The following is a 19,054-nucleotide window of genomic DNA, read 5'->3' as shown; positions in this document are numbered from 1 at the left end:
AGGTATCTCATCCAGGGACAAGGTGGTCATAACATCCCTGTATTCTTCCTTTATAAAACCGATTATTGAATACAATGCACCTTTCGGCATGTACCCCACAAAGCACATGCAGCAGCTGGAGAGACCACAGAGATTCCTCATCCAGAGAATAGAGGGCCTCAAACATCTACCCTACACAGATAGGCTAAAAGCCCTGTCCCTCTACTCAGTCTCCTACAGAGTCCTCAGAGGTGACATCTCTGACCCCACCTTGATGGGTCTGCTGCATATCCGCAAGTCAAGCTCCACTCGAGTAACCCGCAAAAGAGACCTCAACCTGGTCTGTGACATCGACTTGTTGGCAGGACAGATGTGTGTCCCAGAGACTCCCCCTTTTGTGGAATAGACTCCCTCTTCACGAGTACCTCATTAAACCTTTTTAAGCGCAACCTGGATAACTGGATGGGGAACAGAAAATGCACCCCTGGGATTCCACCTATGTCCCTGCTGGACAGTTGCATAGGGTGCTGACTTTTGGAACATGGGCTAAATTCTTGGCTAGGCATGTAAGGGCCTCAGGGCCAATAGCCTAGTAACTTCCTATGATCCTATGATTTTATGACCCTAGAGATGATCCTTCTCACAAATCCATCACAGAGCCTCCGTCCACCTACTAATTCAAGATATGGATGAGTTTCTAAACTCACCAAAATCATAAAAGAAAAAAGCAACCAAACACAGGAACATTTGCCAGTGATGACAAAGACTGACTCCCAAACACTGCAAGCAGCAACAAAAAGTGGTTGGTATGGGGACAGGCATATTTATGAAATAAAAGTGTGACATCACCAAGTGCATCTTAATTTGCTTTCATCTGCACCTCAGCAAAGGAACTTCTGGTAAATGATGCTAAATTCTGAGTTAAGGAAAGGATGACTCTAAACCAGAGTCCTCATCAAGGATGACCATCTATGTCAGATATTAAGTAACAGGCTAAAATGGAGCCAACTGTAAGACAACACACAGAACGTCAGGGATCATAAACATATGTATGTTTCAAACATGTCCTTTTCTTTCTATAAATGCACTTAGAAAGGGGATTTATATGTTTCAATAAGAATATATTAGGGTGTGCTTATTACTTTAAGACTGGAAAAAGGTGTATTCATGATTTGACTGATACCAATTAAGGTTCCCTATATAAATGTAGTGTTTTTAAATGTATTTTATTGAATGGTCTGAAGAAGTGAGAGTCATTCCAATGAAAGCGCTTACCAAATAAAGTATTTTGATTCTACGAACTGAGCTGAACAGAAGCAGTTTTTCTTCTACATTGTTTAAGATCCCTGAAGTTCTGTGTGTTGTTGTATGCTGCTATTTTCTTTGGGGTCATTTAACTCAAGCTGCATTCCTATTTTTTGGGTGTCACCTACTGTAAGACACTTGAATAGCAAGTTAAACTCCCCCCAAAAAACAACTAATTACTAAACAGTATAAAATAAATCTAACAATAAGTCACCACTACGTACAAAGTACTAAACATTGTTATTATATACATTTCTTGACTGTGAAATTTCAAAATGGCATAACCCATTTCCAGCAAGGCACCAGGAAAAATATCTCCTCAACTGTTATAACCAATAAACAGGCATTTTATAGTATAATACATACACAAAAACAGGAATTTCACAACATGATTTCATGAGCAGGGGTACATCCAAAAATTGCAAAATGTTAAATTATAGGTTTATAGGTAGGTACTAGGCTATTCGCCTTTGGACCTATATAAGCTTAGCCAAACGGTACCCTGGCTTTTGCCACCCAAGAAAATTATTTTCCTGTGCCCCTGTCAAGCAGAGCCACAGAAGTGATCCCCGGGGTGAATTTCCTATCTCCCACCCAATCATCAAGATTTTTCATGAAGAGTGCTAATGAGGAGCTTTGTTTGATATAGATAGGTAATTTGTTCCAGAATATGGGAAGTCTCTGGGGCAGGAATCTATCCCTCCAGCATGTTCTGTCTATTGTGGTAACAAGGTTTAGGTCCCTAGAGTGTGTGGCTTGGAGGGATTGGGATTTCTTTACATGGAGCATGTCCAACAGCTCTGGGTTGCAGGATAATTGCAGATCATGGCTTCAATACTACATGAGAGTGAGGTACTAGTAACTTATGGGCATGTTTTACATTCTGTTTTTAACCAACAGTGAATTTTATGGTGGTTTGAACCTATGCCTGGAGGAACGAGATTAAATCATGTTTAAAGTCTGAATATTCATATATTATTCAATTCCTCCAGTTCTTCATCAATCCATTTGTACAGCTGTTGCATACAGTTTAAAAGAAATAGAACCTGACTTCCTGTTTTTTTTCTGTAAATAGAGCTCCACAGCTGATGTTGAACATTTCAAGTTACTAGTTCTGGCACTAAAATCTGAAGCTGCATACTTAGTCTCTTCCACTTGCCAAGTATTGCTGGAATGCCTCCATTTCAAGATTTAACTTCTTTATCAAGCTAATTATATCAACTTAAGAATGCCAGGCTACGATGGGGATGGAATGTCCTAAGGCTTCTTGGATGAAGACAGTGTTACATTACTTGCCATAGTTGTCCCTGCTCACTTACACACACACACACACACACACACACACACACACACACACACACACACACACACACACACACACACACACACACACACTGCTCCAATGCTTTTCTAAGCCTGACTTCACTTTCTCTTTCATCTTTCTTCATGAAGTAGTCAGTAGTGCTGAGCTGTAACACTCAGCACCCAATCTGGGCACTTGTAGTTTATTTATTTATTTATTTGTATTGTACATTTGTTTACTAGGAGTGTCTGACTGAGCCCAAGCAGGCCTGTTTTCAGTGGAGGTCCAGGGAGAAAAGCTCCAAGTTACATAGTAAAACAGTAAGTACAACTGTAATCAAGTGAAATAAAAAAAGTTATACAATTGAATTGAGTGAAAAGGACAACAATACAGCAAATACAGTAAATAAGATCTAAGTCCATGATATTACAGATTTTAAGTGTTGGACGTAGAATACATGACATAAGAACAAGATGCTAATATCTTTCTAATTAGGGGGTGGTAGCCTCACTAAATAAACAATTGCAATAGTGATATAATCTAATAAGCTAGTGATACAATTGAAAAAACAAAACAGTTAAAGAAATGACTCAGAGGGGAAATATAGTTGAGGAAGCAAAGGCAGAGGAATAGTTTTTAGAATACTACATACCATGCAGCATGCAGAAGATAGCCCGGAGAGTCATCTCCTGATCCAAACACTCACAAACATGGGAAATACCACATTTTTGTGAACTATGTTTATAACTTCAGTTATTGTAACTTTACAGAGCCTAACTTGCATTTTAAAGCCATTAGTAGACAATGTTAACGTTGTTAGTCTAATAACCACACATACATCTTCACTCAATCGTGCTGGACTTAACCTCTCATTCTTAATGGGAAGATTTTTACTGGATGGAAGGGAAAATATTAATGAATGGATCCAAGGTTAAAGATTATCAATATCTGGTTAACACAACCCAGATTTGATTTAAGGGATTTACTTTAGAAAGAGGTACTGATCTTTCATACACTTTACAAGACTGTTTCTCAGTCCTTCTAGATGACTACATAAAGCAGACTGGACAAAACTGATTTTTTTTTTCAGCTAAAAATTTTCTAAGACCTTTGGTGCCAATAACTTTAAACCATAAGCAGCAGGAAGTTCATTGGATGCTAACCCCTGGCCCTTCCCTACTCATGGACATGCCTTGGAGGCTTGGCCTTTTCCCAAAAACGCCCACAATTTGATTGGTATAAATACAGACCAAATAAAGTCGTATGGATCAGACAGTGTTCATCTGCCTAGTCTAATAAAAGAACTGAAAACTACTAAAAGGGCTCCTGAGTGTTCTATTTGATTTTATCTTGGATTAGATTGCTTTGGGTCAGCTCATTGCTTGCTCCCACAGAAGCTTGAGACTAGGAACCTTCAAGAGGATAACTTCAACAAGACACCTGCACAATCCTGGGGACTCATTAATACCTGAAGAAAAGAAATGGAACCAACCTTTGTCCTTTTGACCCAGCACCTTAAATGTGACTGACTCCTACCAATCTACCTTGGTAATAGTAGAAATTTTTCTCCCACTTTAGCTTCATGAATGATGGAAAAGTGTTCAATAATTTGACATACTTTTTATTTGAGCAAGAATGCAGGAGGCACAGATAATAAAAATATGAGAGTATGGCAGGAGCTTGGTGCAACAATTATATTTGAGTGTTCTCCACCAACAGTCGGGAGACAACAAGATGGTGCCCAAATGCACATAACTGGAAAGCTGAACTGCAGTCCTGTCTGCACTGCACATACAAATCAGTCATCATAAGTTCACCTCAGAGTGAAACCATAACGCTAAAGGAAAAAACACACTGCAGAAAACTTGCCATTCTGAGAACTTTAAGAAAATGAAATTCAACTGTCAATGAACTGCCATCAATTCAAGAACTAAAAGAGAACACAGCATTTTTAAGACTAAAAATAAACCTTACGATAATGAGGAACAGTTAAGAGGTGTACACCGAGTTATAATGATCACCTAATGTCTGCAGTGTAAAACACATGCCCCAGTTAGTGTGCTTTGTGTCATTTATGGAATGCAACATTCTGGCCAGCTTTATATTGCTTATGAAGCAATTGGATAGGTTGAAAATTTCTGGGAAAAATAATTTATTGCATGGCAAAGGGGTGAGGACCTAAGAAATTACCTTGCACTGTGAGTGATTTAAAGACCACTTTTGTCCATTTTGCTTTATTGTGGTCATGAAGCAGTAGCATGGGGTCAAAATCACTAGCAAGGCAGTTTGGTGCATGAGAGCTGTAAATAGATAATAGCATATTACCTTACACTTGGTGTATGTTGAGCAATTTAAGAAATACTGTAGTGGGATATGCTAAAACCTCTAGAAAAACAATTTAGTGCATTATAAAAGTGAGAGGGATTAATGCATTGTCTTTAATTTAATGCAATATGTGCTGTTTAAAGAATACTGCAGTCCATCCATCATTATAAGGGTCATGAAATGGTGTGTTGTCTAAACCACCAACTAAGCAGTTCAGTGTACCAGAAAGGTGGGAAAGACTAACATGTTACTTGAGTCCTTGGAGTTGCTGGAATGGGGATGCTGAAGATGTGATTGATAATGTGTGGGAAAAGCAGGCTTGTGTTGAATTATTACTCAACATGAAAAACAGCATGGAATTCCAGATGTTCCTGATGACTGATTTGGGGGAAAATGATATTGGAAAATGACATCAGTGCAGGTGCATATTTGATCACTCAGACTTCTTTTTTCTTTTTCTTTTTTTTTTTGAACTGACATAAAATCACCTATTGTTTAGGCTTTTTATGTTCTTAGAGGGGTAGTATCACTTACACATGTGCAAAAGTTGTTGACAGCATTCTAAAAAAGTATGTAGCTGGTGAAAACAGATCTCGAAGGATTCTTGGTCATTTCTTGAGAGTATAAACAAACTCAAGTTTGACAAGGACCAGCTTATGGCTACGATTGATGTAAAAGATTTATATTCATCCATCCCTCATAATGAGGGTATTGAATGGGTATCCATTATTTTAAGACATTTAGGGGCACCCCTCTCTGAGATTAATCTAGTTGGAGAACTAATTGATATAGTTCTATCTTATAATTATGTCCTCTTTAATACTGGAATATACCATCAAAAGGTTGGAGTGCCAATGGGTTCCCATTGCGGTGCCAGTTTGGCTAACCTTGTAATGGCCTTCTGGGAGAGGGAATTTGTACTGACTAATGTTGCCTATAAAGACCAAATTGTGTTTTATACGCATTTTTTGGATGATATTTTCATCTTATTTAAGGGCATGTTAGCTGAATTAGAACAAATGTTAGTAATGTTTAACTCTAGTACAGATTTTTTGAAGTTCACGTCCAATTATAGTAAGGATAGAATTGCATACTTGGATGTAGACCTTAGTAAGGATTATACTAACAAGGTCTATATTTCAAAAATCTTCCGTAAGGATACCTATTCCAATGTGTTCTTGGAATTTTCTAGCTGTCACCCTTCACATCAGAAGAAATCAGTAGTGAAGGGTCAGCTAGTAAGAGCTGCAAGGATGACATCAAGAGATTTGGACTTCATGGATGAATGTATGTTACTTTATTCTTTTTTCATGCGAAGGGGTTACCCTGAGCACCTCTTGAGTGAAATAATAGAAGAAGTCCAGTCTAAACGACTTTCTGGTATATTTTCACCAATATTGGGTAGCAGTTTTAAAGTTACATTGCATAAGAGGGTGGTTAAACAACAGTATAGCCCTTATAGTTTCATTAGTACATTTAACGTGGATTCCTATGACATAATGAATATCATTACAAAGAATTGGGAAATTTTGATGAGGGATGGCCACTTTAGGTCATTATTTCCGATGCCACCCAAAATAGTGTTTAGGCGTGGTAATAATTTAAAGTCAATTTTAGAGACTAAAGTAAGTCCAGTAAACAATAGGAATGGAATGTATAAATGTAATATGTGCTGGGTATGTAAATATATAGACACAGGTTCTAAGTTTACGATAAGGAATAAACAATATATAACACCTGGTAGGTTTGATTGTACTACTAAACATGTAGTTTATCTGGCTACATGTTCAATATGTCAAGCTTTCTATGTCGGTAAAACCGATAGAAAACTGAGTGAAAGACTGAATGAACACATATATTGTATAAACAAAAACAAACTAGAAAATGCATTAGCCAGGCATACTTCAGAAAATATGGGACACCAGTTTAAATTTAGGGTGTTACAACAACTCAAGAAGGATGCTAGAGGTGGACCTGAGTCGTTAAAATTAGAAAGATGTGAACTATTATGGCAATTGAGAACTAATGCCTGTTATTTCCCGGGTATTAACGAAATGAGTTCCATAATGTGTATTCTTAGATTGAAAAATTTGATTAGGTAATAAATGTCTGCTGGATATACTTAGGTTTAACATATATATATGTTTTATGCATGTTTTAGATAGGTCAGGTAGTTATGCGAGTAGTATGATCTTCGCTGACTTAGAGGTAATAGTTATATAAATAAACAACAGTTTGTGCTATATTAAATTGTTAGTTGTATAATTATGTAAATATTGAGTTATTTGCTTATTTTAGGCTTTTTTTGGTCTTGTAATATATATATATATTTTTTGGGACATTTTTTTGAGTCATTTTTATTTATATTTATTTTTATTCATTTTAAGATGATAAGTGAATTTAAATGTATATGTTCCTAACTGGTTGTAATTGTGGCTTTAAGATGTAATTAATCCATGTGGTTTGAATGTAATTTATATTAAGGCACTTGACTATGGAGATGGTTATCAGTTTGCTTGTTTTATCTGAAGAAGTCGAGTGAATTTTTACCCGACGAAAAGTGGATTCTTAAAATTGTACACTTAATTAAAAACTTTTAGTTTATACCACGTTTTGGCACCTTTGTCGAGTATAACGGAGTATCCGTGATTCATATTCATTGTTTTTTAATGGTTGGATTTTGGTTTCTTGGTTTGTTCTACTTTAATAGTTTTTCCTATCTGAAAAGGGTTGCCATCAAAGAGAGTTTGAAACAATGTCATATTACTACTGCATTTCCCCTGTGAACAGAGTAACTGCTGATGTTATTAGCCTGGAAATGTTGTTCCTTTGAAGCCCTTTTTATGACCTTATCTACATCCTGTTATCACTGTCCAGGAGAAAGTAGTCTTCCATATCTGCATCTGGAGATGGGAGTGGAAGCAGGAAAAAACAAATGCTAGGTAGAAGCTAAAGGAACATCATTAGGAAAGTATAGCAAGGAAAACCTGGCCAGCCTCACCTACAAGGTCAGGCAACTAACATAAAATTAACATGTGAAGGATGCTGCCTCCCAGTAAGTTGTTTTGCCATGAAACCAGCAAACAGAAATGGGCCAGTGGAAAAAAAGCTGGAAGGGTGGATATCAGACATAAGCGTAATCAAAAGTCAAAATTCAAATGCTGAAAAGAGACATGACCTAAAGGAAGAGGCCATGGGGCCAGAAAGCATGAGTACAGGAGGTCCACATAAGGTAGAATTCTGATGGACTAATAAAGTTATGAACATTCTAACTGGAGTTTGGAGTTAATTAGCAATAACAATAAAAGTGGAAATGAGGGGATAAACTTTGTCACTAAATCATCTTGAAACTCCTTGTGCAACAGTCACCTTTATATCATTCTTACTAGAACACTGATTATTAGAAGAAAAAGTATTTGGATACAAACATTCATGGCTTGACTCTGGCGGCACACGTAATGTTCAGGTCTATCTCCTGTTCACCCTTTCTATGCCATATACTCCACAAAGTAGCTACCCATTTTTGACATCTATGCAAAAAGTCTCTACATAATGCAAAGCTTTCTTCATGGCAAAAAAGTGTTTGTTTTGTTCCCAGCTGCATTTTTTTAACACTATCTATAAATATATTCAGTAACAAAGAACTGTTTGTGGATTGTTATCACTTTACAATCCTACTTCCATTTCTTAATTATCCCAGATCACTAGGATTTTTATCAAAATCTTACCATTCACACTTATTAAAGGGAGTGATCACATATATTGTAAAATGGGTAAATAATTGGCTGAAGACAAGAACACATAAGTCCAAAATAACAGGTTATTTAGCCAAGCATGTTGAGGTGCTCAATGGGTTTCTCAGTGCTCAGTAAAGAGACCACTACAGCTTGGTTTACTTCTTTCAGATGTAGCAGAAGAAAATTGTGGTTTGTGAGGTATTGTAACAATGACAAAATGGGGAATATATGGCTCTAAGGACATAAATATGCTTCATGATCATCAGAATGAAAAGAATACTTGCTGCAGAAACAGGACCATCCTTAAAGAAATGTCACTAAATGTATTATTCTCAAATAATCTTGGAAATAAAAGTTATATAATTTGATTACAACAATAATGGAAAAACACATGCGATGACAATTATACAACATGTCTATGAATTACTGAGGACAATAAATTAGCCTTTGATCAATGTATTGCAGCAAACGTCAGAAAAGCTTACTCTGAAGTACACATCATACTAAAAGGTACTCGCAGTAAGATTGCTAGAGGTCATTATAACACTATATACCACATTTATCTAGCCTCTTCCTAACACAGTATATGAGGTAGCCAGGCAGAGAGGGAAAAGTAGAAGGTTTAGCAATGAGCTCCCTGAGCTACAACTTAAATGAGCTGCTACATCAGAAACTTTGAATGAAAGGCTCTGGTCAAGGAGCATAGCAATAAGGAAGTGCTGGCCTCAATGGGAACTCAGAGTAAAGCCTTGTGGATCATAACTACAGCTGATCTGGAAACAGCTGAGAACGGGCAAAGGTGACAGAGCTTCTCTCCCTCAAACATACATGGCTCACAAAGGAAGACAAATGAAAACAAACAAGTCTATCAACACAGTACTGCAAGTGAAGTGAATCTAAGAGTGAATACCTCCCTCCAAAATCACTCATCAAAGCAATTAGAAAAAGAGGGAAAGCTAGGAATACATCGAAATATTGCTTGAACCAGAACCTTGATAAGTTTGCTATACAGATTATGAGTCTTGAAGATAAACACCCTGGTCAAGCCCTGGAGCACAGTATAACATAATTGCATGCTTCAACTAGAATACAGGCTATCCTGATTACATTTCTGTCAGGTCTTCCACTAAGTTACTGAAGAAGGTGAGGAGTGCACAAGTTGTAGGAGCATCATCTCTCCGTTAATCATACAAGACTTTCACATAAAAAAATGTGTGTACTGTCTCTCATCTTCTTTGTCCTTTTCACATATATACAAGTACATGTCCCAGCACCTTGGCCTTTCCTTATTTGCTTTGAAAACTTAGAGCTCTAGCAGACCACAGTGGTGAACAGGAGGATGTATGTTTGAGTCTATTCTGAGCGCTGTAATTTCTTCATTCCATGCAACTAAACTTTGACCAGGGATTTTGCCTGCAGGCCTTCTAATTAGTGTAAATACAAATTATTCCTCAAAGACCATGCTGATACACTCCCTCCTTTCATTGTCTAGTTGTTATAGTAGAATAGAGTGTTGCATTCTACAGCCTAAATAAAAGCTACATGATGCAGCTCAAGATACTTACTGTAGAAAACTAAGAGGCTGAATAACACAGATTACAGAAGGTACCTCTGTACCCTACAACATTTTGAGAGGGGTCTTGTGGTTAGCATAGGAAACCATGTCAGACCCAACATTATTCAATAACTTACACTTAGACTGTACAAAAGGCAGAGACAACACAAAATCCAGTAATCTAGCCCTTAAAATTATAAAATAACAGAAAACTCTGATTTATAACTTATAAGTCTTTCACTTTCTCTGACATCAGCAAGCATATGTTGCTTTTTATTCGGCAGTCTTTCACTTTGACATCTACAGGTTGCTACTTTTTATTCTGCAGTCATTTATTCAACTATATAGGTCTGCTATGTAATGTTTGTCTTTGTCATTTATAGAACTAAAAGATTTAAGAAGATGACACAGCCTTTGTCAAATGTATCAATGTTATCTGTTTCTTATTTTGTGAGACTGTTCCCTCCCTTTTTTCATGTTCTGTTTAGTTTCAAGACAAGGAACCGTCTTGATGTAGTGGTTCCTACAGACTGATTTCAGAAATATGTTGATCTCTACTGCCAGGAAGAAGTTTTTCAATAAACAGAAGCTCTTTTTCTGTATAAAAAAAAAAAATAAGCTCTTCTACATATAACAATAATGCTAATTGTGGAGAACAATGCTGAGGGAGGATTTTTGCAAATGTCAACCAAGAATAGATCAATATAACAGTAGCCTACCTGCCTTTGGTCAGAATGCTGTGAGTTCTATTCCTGCAGCAGGTAGATGGATGCTGACTCTGCATTGCAGTATAAGAGGGGTGCTGTACTCCTCAACGTATTGTCCTTTGGCTGAGATGTTAAACCAAGGTCCCATCTGCTTGAGAAGCTCATAGCTCACATGGATGTAAAAGATCTCACAGCACCTATTGAAAACAGCAGGGAATGTTCTTTTGTTTTCTTCAGCATCAGAGTTTGAACAATATGCTGATAGGTGATGATAAGGCAACACTTTTTAGCATTTTTACTTGCTGGTCATATTTTACTGCGGTGGTGGTGCTGTGGTAGCGTTGTCGTCTCACAGTAAGACATTGTCCTGTTCGATTCTCAGCTAGAGCGTCTTCTGTGTGGAGACATGCATGAATGGGCATACCTTCGTTGAAGGTTGTGCGTCAGGGCCAGCAACTCAGCACGTAAAAAATCTACTGCCAATCATTAGCTGACTGGAGTTCCACTGTGGCGACCCCTAATCGGGAAAAGCCGAAAGACACAACAACAACTTGCTGGTCATATTTTGCAAAATAGTAAAACAATCTGCAAGGAGTACCTGCTAATCAGATAGTATTAAAGAGAAATTATTAAATTCTAATCCTGGGTTCTACTTCCCTCCTATTTGGACTATTACATTTGTGTAAAAATCATAGTTTTTTTCTTTAGTTATAAAACTGAGTAGTAAGTTATGTTTACCAAGTCTAGTACAGTGGTCAAATGAATACAGCATTGTGTTTTGGAGCTTGCAGTTTTCTTGAGTGAACTTTTTTTGGGACTACTTTAGCTGAAACAGTTAACACAGAATCCATTTCCACTAACTGGATGTTATTTTCAGTGGTTTCTTTTGTTTGATGTTTGGACAGTTTTAAATTACAGTGGCTGATAAAGATGTTTTGGTTTGTTTTTCTATGTGAGTTTCTTGATTTTAGTGTTTCTGACTGGGGAATGCTTTAAGTTACTTAAACGCATCTTCTACAGATGGGGAGGGGGAAGAATTTTCTGGAATAGTACTTTCCCCTTTCTCATAGTTGTGGATCCATGTAGGTAGGAAATAGTGTAATTAAATAAGTAGACTGAAGGGTAAAAGTAGTTTTTTTGTTTTGTGTATGTAACTTAGATATTTGAGAGTAGTTTTAGTTATAATGTATTCCTTCTTCTGATATGAAATTTTATACTTTGGGAATAATGTATTTATTTTGATAATTTAGATGTCATAGTAAAACATTTAGAATTTGATATATCAGTTAATTATTAGTTGTATATTTCCAGTTTACTTTCCTATGTCTCATTTATTTTAGATCAGCCATGGGGCAGCTCATCCTGTATTAAGTAACAAACTGGAATTTCCCTCCTTCCTTCGCACCATTTCTGGCACTGTATATCAAGATTATGCTTTGGCCCAACTGATTAACTACTTTGGTTGGAAGTGGATAGGAATTCTAACATCAGGAAATGATTTAGGTCAAACAAGTACTCAGAACCTCAAAACAGAGATTGAGAAATCTGGAGCTTGTGTTGCTTTTATAGAAAAAATTTATCCACAATACTCCAGAGAAAATTTTCAAAAGATGGTAGACTTAGTTAAGCTATCCTCTGTGAATATTATCATCATTAATAGTGGTGATGTATATGCAAAAGCCGCTCTGGATGCTCTTTTTGAAAACAATGCAACTGGAAAAACAATAATTCTGAGTGCATTTTGTACAATAACTCCAGGGTTTTTCACTAAAGAGACATGGACTCTGATAAATGGTACTTTAGGATTAACGCCCACTGCTACTGATATATCTGGTTTTAAGGAGTTCCTTTTTGGTGTAAAACCTTCTGCTTATCCAAGTGACATATTTATAAGAACATTTTGGAAAGAATATTTCAAATGTGCCATGGAAATGAAAAATAATTCTGAAGCAAAATACTCTGAAGGATTGAATCAGGAAATGTTTTACTGCTCAGGAAAAGAAAGTGTGAAAGAATTTGATATAAATTTATTTGAACTGAATGATATGAGTTATACCTTCCAAGCATATATTGCAGTATATGCATTTGCACATGCCATACATAATCTTCTTATATGCAGACCTGGCTATGGACCCTTCACTAATGGATCCTGTCCTGATACTAAGAACATTCAGCCATGGCAGGTAACTTATATTTTCCACAAAATATAAAAGTTAAACATGATGGAAATATGGACATTTTCTGCAAAATGTGCATCAGTGTTATTTCTTCGTGATATTAATGTTGCATACTGATTTCAATGGCAAAACTACATATATACATATTATTTAAATAAACAGGCATATATTTTAAATATAACTTTATATATGTGTCCTTAATGTCTAAATTTAACAGGTGCTCCATTATGTAAAGAATGTTGATTTCTATACTAAATCTGGAGATGAAGTCCGTTTTGATGTAACTGGTGATGCCCTAATGAGTTATGATATTGTTAATGTACAAATACCAACAGCAGACATCTTCAGGCTTAAAAAGGTTGGAAAGGTTGACCAACAGGCTACAAACATGAAAGAAATCACAGTCAACACAAGTGCTATCATATGGCATGAAGAAAATAATAAGGTCAGCGTATAATGTGTAGACTTCAATTCCATTTCGACTGATGACTCAGCAATACACAATTAGAATCATTACATAAATGAATAAAGAAAGTAGGTCATTTGTCTAAATATGCACGCTTACTACAGAGGACTTGTTTAAATAATCAAAATGTTTGGATTATTTGTATAAATACATAATTGATCCTGTTTATAATTCCAGGGACCACAATCATGATCTTAAAATGCTGGAGATTATAAAAGAGAATGTGGTAAGGGAACATAGATTACACACTAGGCTGCAGCATGGTGGATCATCCCATTACTCCAAGAAACAGGGATCCCATACTTAGTATGTATAGCTAGTTTGGATATGGTATTGGCTGTAACCCCCAACAGGATGAAGTTTAGAGGTCTTGCCTTCCTACAACAGTGTTTTAAAATTGTAACAGTAAGGTTTGGACTTTATGGTTTTACTTTTGTAATCAAAGTTTTATGCTTCATACCTCAAGGACTCACAATATTACCTGATGCAATTGTGGTAGGGAGGCTGTGATTACTGCGCTAAATATATTTAGTTTTTATAGAAATGAGGGTCTCCTAGAATGAGTGAGATCAATTTGAACAGGCAGGAAAAATATTATATACCAGTGGTCATGCAGCTTTTTCTATATGTGCGTTTGTTTGAATCTGTGTCCATGCAGAATTTACAATGAGATATGTACTATAGTATGAAACAAGCCATTATTTGTGAACAAAATAGGCCACAATTTGAAATTTTGTTTGATCACCTGGCAAAATTTGGTTCAGATTATCTTAATAAAGGCACCAGAAAGTGTGGGATGTATAATATCTGCCCTTATATTTTAGAACAGAACCAGTTATATTTAACATCACTGGACATGAGTTTGAGACTTGGGGATGGGAACAATAACACATCGGGGGTAGTCTACATTGGCATATGTACCCAATGTGATAGTTACTACATTGAGAAAACAGAAAGAGCCTTTACAAAGAGAATTTGCAAGCATTTAAACTCAATTAAAACCAAAAATCAAAACAATGCACTTTACAGACACACATTAAATTGTGACAAGTACAGAGGCTTTAAGTTTAGGATTTTGGACGAAGCTGACAAGCAAAATAGGAATGGTGTGTGGGAACTGGCTCTGGAAAGGAAAGAATTGGAGTGGCATTAACATATAATGCCTGCATTTTACCAAGATTAAATGAACACACTTGTATTATGCCTGTGTTAAAAATAAAAGCATTGGATTTATGAGAATTGTATGGAATGTTATATTAATTGCTTTATTGAATATGGTTCAAACACATAAAAAATAGCATGAAGTGTATTTAAATGTTTCCAATAATGATGAAATTTTCATAAAAAATAACATAGCAGTACTGTTTTCATGATTTGACCATTTACTTTCTAACAATGTGCCATTTTTGCCAAGTATCATGATACGGCATGTACTGATAATAAGCTGCAGTCTTTACTACTGCATTATCATCATCAACAAGCTCCTTTTTCTCATTCTGTTAACATGGGGAAGTGGTGTTATATCAAATGTTCTCACCTCTGTTGATTTACATAAAGCTTCCTACCTTCTTTGGCAGTACCTCCATCTCTTGGCTGATATCCTTGTATCCCCTTGCCTTGTTTGCTTTCCCTGTAGACTCTGTACACTACATGTGCCTTTGTTGGTGGTTCACCTTGTTCTCCCAAATGTTTTTTGCCAGAGCACTATCTGGTTTCCTACACCAACATTATCTCTTGCACATGACCTTTTCTATAACTGGTGTTAGTTTGGCTTCTGCTCTGATGTCCTTGTTTCTTCATCTGCCCATCAAAGTACATCCTACTACTCATCTCAGGCACTTCATCTCCATTAGCTTAAGCTTCCTTAAGATGTTCTGTCTTCAGTGCTCAGGTTTCTATATCCTACAGCATCAATGGCTGCATCATTGTTTTACGCGCCTTACTTTTCAGCTTCTTTGGCATTCTTCTATCATGCACTACCCCAGACTGTTTTTGACACTTTACTAAAGCATTTCCGATTTTCACTTTGACCACCTTAGACTCCCCTTCTCAAGCACACTTCTCAGATACCTGAAGCCGTTAACCTGTTTCACTAATTTCCATTTTATCTCAATTTTCGTTTTTTTCTGGTGTGTGCCATTTGCTCCTGTGATCACCGTCTTGACTGGACTCAGTTTCATCCCATGTGCCTTCAGTTTTGCATTCCAGTCTCCTATCATTTGAATTTGAAGGTCCTTTTCAGAGTCTGCTTATAGTGCCATTTCATCTGCCCGCAATACATTTGCTCATATTTGCATTAAAAATTCTAAAAATATACTTCATACAAGCTATTGAAAGATTTCATCTTAAAACGTACATGATGTTTCAGCAAGACAACTGCACTATTTGGCCTCTGTCTTGTGCCAGTAAAAAGATATTAATTGCTGATCACACAGTATTTAATTATTTGTAATAATGTTCATATTTCTCTAAATACCTCAACAAACAAGTTACAGAAACAAAACTGCTGGGCCTCATATGAAAGTTCACAGATATACAAATTAAATGTTGCTGACAGCATGTGTGTAGCTTGAGTGGTAACTGACATATTAGAAACTCTTTACAAATTATGACAACATTAATATTTACTGTGTTTGTCATGACTTTTAAGACCTACAATCTATTGAGCATTACCACTGTAAAGATTTGTTTGTTCTAACAGTTTACCATTTATACTTTTTCAGTATCCTTATTGCTTCAAAGATGAGAACATGTGCTTGAAATATGATGACATAGCTTGATTTTGCCAAAAAAACTCACAATGCAAACATTGGAAATCAGAGCATAGACCTCAAGAGCTCCACTGGAATAAATTAGTTAAACTATGGATTGGCATTTAAAGCATTTAATGTGTTAGTTATTTATGTAATTATTATAGTATCAATGACTTTTGAAAGGTCAGGATAAGCAGTAAGCACTAGAAATTCTTCATCAAATGATGCTGTTGCCATTTCAAAGAATACGACAAGATTCAGAAGAGGAAATTTCTCCTTAATCTTAATAAACTCATGCAGTTCCATATCTATTTAAAATCTTTTATCCAGAATTTTACCATAATCTCTTATAGCAACCATAAACAGAATTACAATACAGAATAGTCATGTAAGTGTAAAGTGCACATGCATCTTTCCGTTACACCCCTTTCATAACCCCCCAAACAAACATAAACCTATCTTTGCTTATCATACTAACACTCACCATTTTTTAAGTTAAATTATACTATAATAGCTAATAAATTTCCCCACATTTTTTTAATCTTATCCCATTACCGTCAAAATTATAGTGTCTCTATTCATTTCTTAATGTTTTCTGGGCTCTATTAAATATGTGCTTTTTCCTCCTGTCCAGCCCTGTCTGTTTCCAAAAATGAGCAATATCCATTTTCCCAAATAATAAATTACCATCAACTCCAGATAAACACAACTGCATGATACCTTCAACTGAAATCCTATTATTCTGCTGAACATCCCTACCATTTATGTATATTATCTGCATACCCCTCTCCACATCAACAACAGTAAATTTCATTCTCTATTAGTGCCATTAGTCCTTTCCTTTTAAGTTTGCCATTTGTACTATCTATATAATATTGGCACGTGCATTTTCTACACTGACACCATCCCCTAATTTTCCTTCTGCCTCTCATATCTCTTCAGAAATTGTCCTTTAACCTTCTAATATATTCAGTATCAATTTTTTTCAGCAAGTCAGTCGAATTTACAAAGTTTTTTATCCTGTATATTCTAAGCAATTAGGCCTTCCTTCACCAGTTAGCTATCCCATATCCATCTTCATTTTTGTCCACATTCAGCTTAATCCATATATCTACTGCTTTTTTACTTTTAACTTATGTTAGTTTTAGCCATTATCTTAGTCTCTTTGCCTTAGATCAAAATCACTTGCAGTCACTTGTAACATCTCAAAGTCATTACATTTACAGAAATCCCCATCCTAATATCACAATGCACATCATCAGAATACTGGCTGTTCTCCAACCTTCTCTTTGCAAAACTTTTCCATATAGGTCAGCCTTTTTATTTTCCCACAAAATGTCCCCATCATCTGCTTTTTGGTAACGACCAACTGTTTTACAGCCAAGCTTAATAATCTCTTTCTCCGTTTGTTTCTAGTTCCATACCTTCCCATCCCCCTCAGATTGCCAGTCTCACTCATTCCACTCTCCCCTCTACACTTATATATCAGTTACTGTTTAGATGATCCCAATATACTACTACTGTTGTTTAAATTGAAAAAAAGACATTGAAAAGTTAAGCAATCATCTGCTTCATGTTCTAGAGCTCCCCACAGTATTGTTCCACATCTAGCAAAAGTAGCCCCCTTGGATCATTTGGATAAGCCTCATCATGACTCACTTCACTATATTAGATAGACTACTTCTGAGGACAGAATTAAACCCTGCACCTTGTGACTATGAAGGAAACACCTCAACCATTATGCCAAACCCACTTATCCATCGGTTGACAGAGGTCATACTATACACACAGCTTATCTTGACTGGATCAAGGCATTTGACACCATCCACCATGCTAGCATAATTAATAAACTAAACGTGTTACAAATAGATTTCTACATGGTGAGTTGAACAGTAAATTGGAAAAAAGACAAAGACCCCAGATGTTCCTTACAAAAAGATTCACAGGCTTAAAATCTGTAAGCTACCAGAAAAGGCTAGAAACAGTGTCCCTCTTTTCCTTTGTTTTACATGCTCTCAGAGGAGACAAAGGTCTTCTCTTTTGAACAATTAGGGACCTGGTTGTCCAGGGCCTGTTGTACCTTCACAAATAGTCACTCAAATACCCAAACAAGTGATCTAAACCTGCTTCAGCATGGCAACAAAACAAGACAGAGAGACAGATTCATTACTCAGCATCTCCCCAGCTCTCGAATAGTCTCCCTCTGCAAATCAAGATAATCTTTTCTTATTGTGAATTCAACCCAAAATTTTGCAAGCACATTCTCTATATCCACTGGCTACATGCTCACTTTGATGTTTATTGATAACATGTTACATTCACAGTTTCCTCTTTCAAGTTTCTGATGGATTAAAGAGTGACATATTAATGTTTTCACCCCTTGAGAGTATGCTAGATCTGGAAACTTTGATAAATATTGTCCTTACCAGTTGTACTACTTTACTTAACTTAGTCTTGTTTTTATGAGCAAGGTCATTTTTGAAAACAAATCTGCACTTTTAACTGCTGTATATCTTACTAGTTTTAGGACTCCTGTAAAGGAGGTTGTTGTGGCCATCTATCATATGTCAGCAGCTGTTGTATCAATACCCATATGATTACAGCTGTGTTCACTTTCTCATTGTGTCAGTGCCACTGGATATGGAAGATTGGTTTTGCATGTACTCCTAATTCCTCTAATGTTGCATAATTGTGACTAAAGGGGAACAGGCAAGTTATTCTTATGTTTTACTTCCCCTTCTCCCCAA

At 36.3% G+C, this 19,054-nt stretch overlaps 1 protein-coding gene across 1 annotated transcript in view; it reads left to right on the top strand.

Annotated features, from left to right (window-relative positions):
- Positions 1-19,054, top strand: part of LOC122788682 (vomeronasal type-2 receptor 26-like) — a 152,992-nt gene that overhangs the window by 116,991 nt on the left and 16,947 nt on the right. Inside the window, exons 6-7 of the mRNA XM_044055577.1 lie at positions 12,252-13,094; positions 13,306-13,533. Coding sequence (XP_043911512.1) covers positions 12,252-13,094; positions 13,306-13,533 — 1,071 coding nt within the window. The remainder of the gene's footprint in view (positions 1-12,251; positions 13,095-13,305; positions 13,534-19,054) is intronic.

This window comes from Protopterus annectens, chromosome 14.part0 (assembly GCF_019279795.1).
Source record: "Protopterus annectens isolate FY-2018-M chromosome 14.part0, PAN1.0, whole genome shotgun sequence".
NCBI classification, from domain to species: Eukaryota; Metazoa; Chordata; order Ceratodontiformes; family Protopteridae; genus Protopterus; species Protopterus annectens.
This window is presented reverse-complemented; position numbering and strand designations above follow the sequence as displayed.